This window comes from Triticum dicoccoides, chromosome 7B, assembly GCF_002162155.2.
Source record: "Triticum dicoccoides isolate Atlit2015 ecotype Zavitan chromosome 7B, WEW_v2.0, whole genome shotgun sequence".
NCBI classification, from domain to species: Eukaryota; Viridiplantae; Streptophyta; class Magnoliopsida; order Poales; family Poaceae; genus Triticum; species Triticum dicoccoides.
Window position 1 is genome coordinate 710,869,014 of NC_041393.1, and position 11,642 is coordinate 710,880,655.

General features: G+C 45.5%; 1 protein-coding gene across 1 annotated transcript; it reads left to right on the forward strand.

Annotated features, from left to right (window-relative positions):
* Positions 1–431: 431 nt before the first annotated feature.
* On the forward strand, positions 432–11,277 carry LOC119339481 (putative disease resistance protein At1g50180). The gene is made up of 3 exons (XM_037611523.1): positions 432–1,995; positions 10,121–11,145; positions 11,242–11,277. The coding sequence occupies exons 1-3, from the start codon at positions 432–434 to the stop codon at positions 11,275–11,277; spliced, it is 2,625 nt and encodes an 874-aa protein (XP_037467420.1).
* Positions 11,278–11,642: the final 365 nt, after the last annotated feature.

The window sequence follows — 11,642 nt, forward strand, 5'->3', positions numbered from 1 at the left end:
GGCGTTGGAAGCAGCTGAACGTATCATTGTTATCTGTGGCCAGCATTGAAATAATCGCTGAAGCTGACAAGGTGAATGGACGGCAGTTTGGACATGTTGGGCCGAGTCAAAATCCATTTTTGTAAACAAAACAGTAGCGGAAAGCTCCATGCATCCGCCCGAAGACACAATATATTATCCCCTTCACCCCACGCTTAATCAGCATCCATCTTTGCAACCAGCATCGACGATCTCATTGGTGAGTCTCTCCCATCTTCCCTTATTTTCCTTCTACCTTTTCTCTTGTCCTCTTCAACAACTCATTCCTGTTTCAGCTCCAGTCAGGCCCCCCACTATGGAGCTGAAGAGAGTTTTTACAGGACATTAATAACCCATGCCGTATACTCATGTACGTATACATCTGATCAATCATATATTATCAGGCCGAACCAATGGCCGAGTCCGCAGTTAGCACCGTGCTTTGGAACGTTGGCAATCTTGTTTCTCAGCAGACCAAGTTCTTATGTGGAGTCACCGTTGAAGTGGAGTTCTTGAAAGATGAGCTGATGCGTCTGCATGGCTACCTTAGAGATGCTGACAGCGAACAAAGGCAAGGTAACGCACGAGTTGCTATCTTGGTGAGCCAGATTAGGACTGCATCTTATGAGGCTGAGAATATTATCGAGGCTGCCAATTACATTCAGATGAGAAACAGGCCCAAGAGGGGATTCATGGGCGCCATTTCAAGGTACGCCTGCTTACCAACTTACTTGGTCACCCTTCGTAATGTTGGCTTCGAAGTTGAGCATGTAAGACGGAAGCTCACTGAGATATTTCAGAGTGCAGAACGTCTGAAAATTGATTTGGATACTACTGCACTAGTAGAGGATCAGTTCCTGCAAGATCATGGTCTTAGGCATCAAAACTTTGAATATGACGCGGTGATGGTTGGTTTTCATGATGAGTACAAAGAAATAGTGGATATACTAGTTGACAAAGAAAACATGCTTAGTGCCATCTCCATTGTTGGCATGGGTGGGGCGGGAAAAACAACACTTGCTAGAAAAATATATACTTCGTCTAGAGTCAAACAACACTTTGAGACTCTTGCTTGGGTGACTGTTTCTCAAACATTCAAGGGCATTGATTTATTGAAGGATATTATGAAGCAAATTGTGGGAGACAAAAAGGAGTCTAGAGAAATTGATCAAATGCAGGAGTTTGATGTGGGAAAGAAGATTAGTGACTTTCTGTTAAAAAAGAGATACTTGGTAGTTTTCGATGATGTGTGGGAGGCAGACACATGGGAGCAGATAAATCAAACTGTTACAGCCTTTCCAGATGCAACCAATGGGAGTAGAGTACTGCTAACCACAAGAAAGTTTGATGTTGCAAACCATGTTGAAATGCCGACTCATGTGCATGCCTTGAAGAAACTGGACGAAGAGAAAAGTTGGGAACTCTTCAGTAGCAAAGCTTTGCCATCGTACAGAAGAGCTGTCTTGCGTGATGTGGATGAATTTGAAGAGCTAGGAAGGAAGCTAGCAAAGAAATGTAATGGATTGCCACTTGCACTTGCAGTTTTGGGGGGTTATCTATCAAAGAATCTATCTTTACAAGCATGGTCGGACGTACTACTGGGTTGGCCATCAACTAGAAAGACAGAGATGATGCGCAACATATTAGCTCGCAGTTACAAGGACTTACCAAATCATTATTTAAGATCTTGTTTTCTCTATCTTGCTGCTTTTCCCGAGGATTATATAATATATGTGTCGGACCTTATTGAATTATGGATAGCAGAAAGCTTCATTCCATATGCACCAAGACATAAACTAGAAGAAACAGCACGCAAGTACGTAACCGAGTTGGCTCAAAGGTGCTTGGTCCAAGCTGTTGATAGAAGCAAAGCACATGGATGGATTGAGACAATAAGGATTCATGATATCTTACGCGATTGGTGCATAGAAGAAGCAAGACAAGATGGTTTTCTTGATGTCATTGACAAAACTACAGGTCATGCTCCTTTCGTTGTATGTATGTATATAGGGTTAATTATCCTTTTGCCCTCAGTGGTGTCCATGTGCTCAGCTTTGCCCTCAGATGCGAATTGTGCTCAGTTTTGCCCCTAGTCCGTGCGCACCGACTCGTTCCGTGAACTCTGCCGTCTCCGTCAGGTCAACCTTTTGACTCGGCCCTTACAGGTGGGACCAGGCGGCAGAAACGACCAATTTTATTCAGACCGTTGCACGCGTGGCTTGTGGGACCCAGCAAAGAGCCGTTGAGCAGAGAGCCGTTGGCGGGTGTGCTATATAAGCGGGCGACAGCGGCGGTGACCACGGCGACAGAGAGCACGGCGGTGACCACGGCGAGAGAGAGAGCACGGCGGCGGGAAGCTAGCTGTGGAGGGCGCGGCGGTGGGAAGCTAGCAGTGGAGGGCGCGGCGGCGTTGAGATCCCCTTCGGCTCCAAGCTCCATGTCTTCCTCAAGCTCCCGCGCCACCTCGTGGATGCAGAGCCGGGCGCGTGTGGACATGCCTGTCTTCGTCTGTCCGCGGTGCCGGGCGGGCGTTGATCGAAGGGTTTCTCAGACACCGAGGAACCAGAATCGTCCGTTCTACGTGTGCAGCGAGAATGGGGTAAGAATCGGGGCAATTGCACCATTTTCGTCGTCGGGATGTTTGAGCAATGGGTTGATCTGTTTAGTGTTCATGCAGGTGACATGCTTCTTTCTTTGGGTCGATGCTCTGGCCAAGACTCTGATGAATGAACTGCAAGAAGAGCATGAAGAATGGTTGCGCATGCTGCCACAAACGGCAGTGGCCACACCACGAGCTCTGGAAGAAGAGATGGATGGCGAAGCACGCACTGACAGAGAGCTAGCTATTGAGCTTAGGATGTTGAAGAAGAAGGTTAGGAAGCTTGAAGATCAAGCACTACCAATACCCATTTGCAAATACTTTTGGGCATTTGTAGGTATGGTAATCGCACTGGTTGTAATGTTAAAAATGTATGGAAAGGCATGAATTATGAAGGAATTTGTAATCTTGAAATTGTTTGAGAAATTCACCTAGTTTAAATGTTGGTTAAAGTTGTTTAAATGTTGAAACAAAAAGAGAAGAAGTGACCAACATTTAAATATGTTGGAAAAAAAGAGAAGAAATTAGGAATTCAGAAACTTTTGATCAATGAAATGCAGCTCTCTGCTCTGCCTTTCTGTCTGAAAAAAAGGTTGCTCTTGGGCCAAATTCAGAGCGTAGAGCCAAGTGCAGGCTAGACTAATGGGCCAACTGCATCCAATTAGGCCCATTCAGGGGTTTTCTTGCGTATTTTTTTGTTTTCTATTCTGATTTAATTTAGGCAGTAAATCATAATGCTGAAACTTTTTGTGGAAGCTAATTGAATTATTCCGGAGCCAAACAATTAAGGTTAGAAATTTTTTGGAGCTGTTAATTAATCCAATTCAAATACACCGTGATTTAAATCAAAGACCAAAATGTCATAGAAAATGTGCCTCAGCTCTGGTAGAGGTTTACAGCCAGGTGCCAAAATAAATGAACATTTTTTAAGGGCATTACATTGAGGAAAACATAATATGTATAAAAATGAAGGGTGGAAAATGCACAAAAAATTGGTGCGGCTAGGGACTCGAACCCAGGATCGCGTGGGTTTGTGGTGTTTAGGGCTGCGCTGGTAACCGCTAGGACAGATGGCAAGACTTTGACATGGGTAGGGAAGGAAGGTATACATAGTGAGACTGTGAATTTTTTTTAAAAAAATAGTGAGACCGTGAATGTTTGCACACGCGTGAGAGTGGTTTTCCTTTGTTTTGCACTTAAATTTTGGAGGGTTGGAAGGTTGAAAATGTATGTTGCACTACCACATGATTTTGGTCAGAGTGGCACTTGGTTTAGGGTTAGAGTGGCACTTGGTTTAGGATTTAAAGGGAATAAATTTACATGTTAGTTCATGACTTTTTGTTTGAATGAAACAGAGGGCTTCTCACCCCCTACGATTTTCATTGATGAAAACCACAAGTTCTTGAACTTCATGACTTGTTTAGGGAAGAAATGATAAGTTTGGGCACGGACATTTTTTAACACACATAATGAGATAGAACACACTGTACCATTACAATAACTTAGATAAGTTCACGGATAGTTCATGGACACATGACGAAACATGACACGACACGACATGACATAGAAAAGCAACAAAATAAAAAACCAAACATGACGAGCTTGACTCCGGGCTTGAACATCTTCATCTTGACCTCCTTCTTCCACCTTGGCCGCGCGCGCCCCTTCAACACCATCTTCATCTTCACACCTCCTCCTCGTCGTCGTAGGGAAGGGAGTGCATCTGGCCTGGAGCGGGGAAGATGCGCTCGTAGTTGGTGTAGATGTTGTAGATGGTGAAGAAGATGGCCTCGCAGCCGCACCAAAAGACTTGGCCGAGGAGCTCGCGCGTGTCAAATGGGTTGGTGAAGGTGACCGTGAGCAGTAGGAGGATGTCGCCGCGGTCACGAACCTCGTTGAGGGTGAACATCCTCGGCGAGCCCCGTGGGAGGTGGGCATAGCCGGCTCTGAGGAAGGCGCGGGTGAGTTCGACGGAACCCCTCCACCTTGAAATAGCCCACACACGGAGCTCCCTCTCCACGAGCACGCCCGGTGGGTAGCGCAGCTCCGGCACCACAGGCGTACGGCGGAAGGTCGGCCCATTGAACTGCATCTTCTTCACTTGGTCTCGCTTGGGGAGGGCTTGGTCGCTTGGGTGTTTGAAGTTGGAGAGGATCGGATCTGGCTTGTGGGTGGGAGAGGAAGAGAGGCACCCCATTTATAGGCCTGTGGGTGGGAGAGGAAGAGAGAAAGGATGAGAACGGTGCGTGCGTGAATCCGGACGCGTGTGTGTATCCGTTACGTTTTGCACACTTAAATTTTTGCACGAAAACGATGCATCTTTGACCGGGCAGTGCATGTGAACCGCTGCCCTGAACCACTGCCCTGAACCACCTAGCTCGCCTCGCTAGCCTAGCTCGCCTAGCGCGCCTCGCTCACCTCACTTGCATGCATGCACGTCGTCGCCTCCCGCGCATGCGCAAACCCACGTAGCCGCCTCCATGCATGCAAGGCCTGGAAAGGCTGAGACGGGCTATTTACTGCGATCTCAGGCCCAGACAACGAGACGGCCCAACGGTCCATCCAGCGCGTCCGATATTTGTTAAAAAAACAATCTCCCAGCCAATCAGATTGCATCTGGCGGATCGCCCCCCTCCTCCCCGCAGATTTCTTCTAGAAGGGTTAGATCGACGGCCCTTGATCACCGCTAGGGTTAGATGAACGGTCCTTATTCAGCGCTAGGGTTAGCGGGGTTTGGGAGGGGTTTGGAGCAGTCAAAGCTATGTTTGACCAGATTTCAAATGAGCATAATAAATTAAATAAAAATCAGAAAAATGAAAAACCCGCGCACATAGTCTTCTTACGTCATATACTAACGATTTAAGTTGATAAACAAGCTTTACATACATTTAAATGATAAGTTCATGTGTATTGTATGATATCTCGAGTATCTCAAACTCTCTGGTATGAAGTGAAGAGAAGTGTTTTGGGGAAATGAACATGAAAATTTCAAAAAACTCACCACAGCTTCATTTTGGAGTGACTAAGAAGGATCCAGGCTTAGTTTTTCATTTTGATGTTTTACACTTGTTTAAATCTTGGTCAAAGTTAAGTTTGACCAGAATTCAAATGAGCAAAACAAATTTAAAAAAAATCAAAAAATGGAAAAACCAGCGCACATAGTCTGTACATATAGAATATATGTGTAGGAAAGTTATTTGGCTGATTTAGATAAGGTCGAAAAAAACCTTCCTTAGAAATGAGGCCGTTTACCCTACCTTTGGACCCCTCTTTTTAGCACATTTTTCATGAAAATTTCAAAAACCTCACCACAACTTCATTTTGGATTGACTAAGAAGTATCCAGGCTTAATTTTCATTTTGATGTTTTAGACTTGCTTAAATCTTGGTCAAAGTTAGGTTTGACCAGAATTTAAATGAGCAAAACAAAATTCAAAAAAATCAAAAAAAGAAAAAACCATGTGCTCATTCAAACATCATCCAACAGATATTTAAACATCATGTCAAACATATTTCTAACATAGGTCCAACATCATCCAACAGAAATACAACATGTCAAGTGATAAATGTTTCATAATACAACATCATTCCTTATTCATAATGTTTCATAATTGTTCATAGATAGCGTTGGGGCTTCTGTCTGTTCCTTGAGCTTCTTGCCATCACTTTGCTCCTCGTGCACCTTGTGCTCATTGTTTCTTCTCTTCTTCTCTTGGTTGTCGGTACCTTGCGCGTCTTCTTCAAACCTACCATAGAGCTGTGCAAAACATAAAGGGTCCAAACATAAACGGTAATGAGATCGTGTCAAGTGATAGATGTACAGTAGTATTTGACCCTTGCAAGATTTACATACCTAGCAGAACTCACAACAACAGAAGGTTGGTCACCATTTGGAGCCTCCCTTGGATCACCATGATCACCATTTAGAGCCTCACTTGGATCACCATTTGGAGCCTCACTTGGATCATCATTTGGAGCCTCACTTGGATCACCATGATCACCATTTAGAGCCTCACTTGGATCACCATTTGGAGCCTCACTTGAATCATTATTTGGAGGATATTTTGGATCATCGTCAAAATCATGCGGTTGTTGACCATCATCATTTGGAACCTCATCAAAATCCTCATCTGATGCAACCGGCTGTTGACCATCATTTTCATCATCTGTTGAGGCAACCGGCTGTTGACCAACATTTTCATTATCTGTTGAGGCAACCGGCTGCTGACCAACATTTTCATCGAAGCCTTCATCGAAACTCTCTCCGAACGCTGGATCTACTGTGTTATCACAATACTTATCGAAATGACCAGACCCACCACATCTTGTGCACTTACGCTTCCTCGCTCCAAGTCCAGCTCCTTCGCTGCGAGGTCTTATTCGACTCTTCCTTGGTCTACCTGCTGCTCTCTTCAGAACTGGAGCGCAAAGCTTGAATCCAGGGTCCACCATGTCCCATTGTTGTTTTCCCTCCATAGCAGGCAAGGAATAAGCATATGTGGCTTTGAACCTTGCAACAGAGTAGTAATCATGCACATACTGCTGTATGTTCCCTGCTGGACCTGGAAGAGAAGTGATGAAAAACAAGGCATGAATGCATGGCAACCCAGTTATCTGCCATTGCCTACAACTGCAAGTTCTAACTTCTAAATCCACTGGATATCTACATTCCCTCTTCTCTTTATCCAAATATGATATCTCTGCTGTGGTACCCGAGCAAAGCGTCATGTTCATTTCCAAGCCTATTGTCTTCTGCTTCAGTTCATTCATCACGGCAGGGATGATAATGTGGCCCATGAATTTTGCCTCGGCTATTCCTGCACGATAATGAAATTTCTGCATGTATTCTATCCTTATCCTGTCAAGCAAATCCACCACATAATGACCCTTTAGTTTCCGGATCGTTGAGTTGAAAGACTCTGCTAGATTATTGTGCACATAGTCAACTTTGCTCACTTCACTGAATTGGCTTCTGGCCCATAACTTGGAGTGGTGTGTTTCCAAGTATTCTTTCACTTTGGGATTCATGTATAACTGCCTCAAGTGGTAGTTGTGCTTCTTCACACTGCATGTCAAAGATGCTGGCCATAAATTGTCGGTATACACCTTTCCTTTGAATTTCTTCATGAAATTTGTAGCAAGGTGACGCATGCATTCCCTATGCTCTACTCCAGGGAACACATTGTCCACGGCCACTTCTAAACCTTTGCAGGCATCTGTATGAATGACCAACCCATTGGGATGTGCAATAGCCCGGCGGAGATTATGCAAAAACCAAGTCCAGCTCTCCTCAGACTCTGTCTCCAGCACACCATAGGCAACTGGAAATACAAAACTATGTGCATCAACTGCACAAGCTGCTACTAACTGTCCTTTAAACCTTCCTGTGAGAAAAGTGGCATCCATAGCCAAATAAGGCCTGCAGCCTGCCAAAAAACCCCGGCGACAAGCCTCAAAGCAGACAAAAACCCTTCTAAAGCATTCCTTGGTCTTTGTCACTCTCCTGAATGTGTACTCCACGGTGTGGTGATCAATATCTACAATACTACCTGGGCTTGTCCTCTCCACTTCACCTTTGAATGAATACAACAATTGAAAACTTTCCTGCTAGTTACCATAAATAGAATCCATAGCATGTTGTTTACCATTGAACAACCTCATGTATGGTAAATCTATCTTGAACTTATCTTTGATGTTCTTCTGCAATTCCTTTGGACCCACTTGCTGGTTTTCTTTCACCCACTTTTTTACTTCTTCTGCCACCCATCTTGACTTGGCTCTACTGATTGTATCCTTCCCAAGGGTTGATTCCTGGCATGTGTGCTTAAAAGGATTCACTTTGACCTGAACATTAGTGCTATTCCGCATTTTAGCTGCAAGCAGCCTCCATGGACAACCCTCAGTCGGACAGTGCACTCTGTAACGTACTTGATCGCTCTTGTCAACTTTGAAAGTACGTTCTACCTTGATGCAGTATGTCACAAGTGCATTTCTACACTCATTCATGGATGCAAAAACTGTACCTTCTTCCATTTGAGGGTTCAAAGGGTCCCATTCAATAGCTGCAAGGTCTTCGTCCTCACCCATCGCGTCATCATCCATACGGACTGCATTGTGAGCCTCATCTTGGTTTTCAGCCCGAGGTGCCCGTCGTAAATTCTGAATAACATCAGAATATAACTTCTCTTCATCAACCCCAGAATTGTAGCCATCAGGCTCCACTTCAAGGGGGACCCTACTGCTGTTGCCCACACTTGTCGAGCCACCACGTCGCCGTGCACCAACTGAACTGTTCTGGCTAGAGATGCCATTACGACGACTTGATTCTCCCCGAGATGTTGCACCCGCCATCCTAGGTCCAAATGCCTGCTCAAGCACATCAACTTGCAGCCTCACATGAAAATTATCTTTCTCTTTATGCCTAACAAACATGGTAGCTAGCTCTTCATCATTACTAACTGTCACCCAATTCTTTTCCCCATCATAGTATTTGTATACCACTTCATCAAGCAAACCCCAAGGATATTGGCTACAAATTACCTCCCCAAATTGTCTGAAACTCCAATTACTAGCCATTGGCAACCGATAATCAAAACCTCCTTGGTATTCCTTCTTATCCTTTGCATCGAACATGTACCGGTCCCTTCTAATGTGCACCATGAAAGCAAACCGCAACTCCATCCTAACCGGCGAAAAACAGAGACGCAATCAGCACACTAATTGGGCAAACCTACTCGAATCGAGTGTTCAAATGCACAACTAAGCTCAATCTAAACAAGAGGCGAGACTTACCCCTCGGGAACCCAGTCGTGGACGCGGCGGATCTCCGGCCCGATGCCTGCCTCGCCAAATACTCCGGGGTCGCCGCTGCTCACCATTTCGCCCTAGGGTTCTTCCTCCTAGTTCAAATAGCTCCAGCAGCCCCCCACCTTTGAGCGCTCCGGCCGGGCGCACGGAAGGAGGCCGCGCCGCGAATCGAGCAGGTGGCGGGCGCCCCACCCGTGGCGTCGCAGGAAGGTGGTGGGCGTCACAATGAGCCGTGGAGCGTAGGCGCAGGGAGGTAGCGGCGGAGCAGGCCGTGCAACTGGTGGCGGGGCAGGTGCTGGCCGCAGCGCAGGTGGCGGCGGCGGGGGCGCAGGACAGCCGGCCGGGCGGATGGGTGTGAGCTAGAATGATTTGGGGATTTAGTTGCAGGGGCCTACATGTCAGCTCCGGACCCACGTCCACGCAGTCCCATGTGTAAGCTCCGGACCCACAACTACTAACGCCGGCGGACGGAATGGACTCAAATATGACCGTTTGGCCTCGTCGTAGTTGCTGTGCTCGGACTAGGGGCAAAACTGAGGACAATTTGCATCTGAGGGCAAACTGAGCACATGGACACCATTGAGGGCAAAAGGATAATTAACCCTTAATACCCATGTATATATGGTTAAAACTTTTGCTTCAATATAGTATCTTATTGGCTTCTGACTGATGTGTGGATTCTCGTAAAAAATTGCAGGCCAAACTGGTGTGTCATCATCTCAGAAAATGATATATTATCGTTCTTCTTTTCAAACTTTGAGTGGCAAGATTTTACCAGAGACACTTAATATCAGAACTCTGCTTGGCTTTGGACTCTCATCTGTGTCCCTCCCTAACTTGAGGTTCCTAAGAGTTGTTCATATCGAAGACTCAAGCTTGGAGAAGTTCTGCAGGGTAATTAATTGGTGCATTCACCTAAGACGCCTCAGGTTGCGAAGTTGCAAAGACATGGCACTCCCTTCTTCAATTGGACAACTCCTTTACTTGCAGACTATTGATCTCAGGGGAACATATTTGCTCTCACGAGTACCAAACTCCTTTTGGGATATCCCTACACTAAGGCATCTTTTCCTTAGTAATTGGTTTTCTCCACCACCACCCAGAAGAAGCGTGCGAGTGCAGCATAAAGAGCTCCAGACCTTTGAGTTGAATCTTTCATCCGTTGGCAGTGGCACTAAATACTGCTATGATGACATGGTCATTTTCTTGGGACAGCTGAATCAACTGAGAACCCTCTCTGTGAGAATTGGGTCTATACCGGCGGAGATGGTTAAGATATTTGCAAACATGCCTCACCTGGTTGATCTTTTTCTCGCAAAATTTCGTTTACTCGATAGGTTGCCTAGTGAGTTCCCACGAACCCTGCGGAGTCTTGTTCTACAAGCTTATGTCATTGAACAAGATCCAATGCCAGTGCTGGAGAAGCTTCCCTGTCTTGTGGTATTGGACTTGTCTGGATACGAGGGCCGGACCATGTCCTGCTCTGCCCAAGGGTTTCCTCGATTGCAAGAGTTAAAACTTTCTAGATTTTCTACTGAGGAGTGGATGATGGAGGATGGAACAATGGCAAAGCTTTCACGCCTAGAGCTTTTTTGGTTCCAGAAGATAGGCAAGCTCCCCGAGAACCTTCCATCGTCCCTCAAGTACCTAGAACTGAATAGTGTGCCCCTGATCTCGGAAGATGATATCACACGAATGAAGCTGATGTGGAGAGGGTGCGAGGTATGTACCTAGCTAGTTTATCCTTAATCAAGTATTATTGGACCCGTCAGTATCAACTTGCGGCTGGCCTCTTACGTGTTTGTGCTTCCTGTGCAGGTGAAACGTTACCAATGTACTCCAAGAGATATTTAATCTAGGAGGAGGACGGGCATATGTATATTTATCTTTTTCTTATACGGGTATATGGATATTGACCTCATTCCCGATGCATTCATTCCTTCTAGCTATCTATGCTCGGGCGACATGCAACAACAAGATCGTTTAGACTAGCCACAATGAAGAGTAACGTACGCTAGTAACATACACATATTCCTAGATTACATTACTACCTCAATAGTGGGTAATAACATAAGTGTGGTAACATGCAAAGCTTCATTTATTAGGTTACAGACTCATATTTCATTAGGACATGTGATGTTACAGTAACTAGCTAAGTTACTAGTACTACATCTCTCCTCATTAACTCATTGCCACATAAGCAAATTTGTTGAGTTGGA

Coding starts and splice junctions, on each gene's coding strand:
- LOC119339481 (XM_037611523.1), top strand. CDS start 432: ATGGCCGAGTCCGCAGTTAGCACCGTGCTTTGGAACGTTGGCAATCTT. Junction 1,996..10,120: donor TGTCATTGACAAAACTACAG/GTCATGCTCCTT, acceptor AAAAAATTGCAG/GCCAAACTGGTGTGTCATCA. Junction 11,146..11,241: donor TGATGTGGAGAGGGTGCGAG/GTATGTACCTAG, acceptor CTTCCTGTGCAG/GTGAAACGTTACCAATGTAC.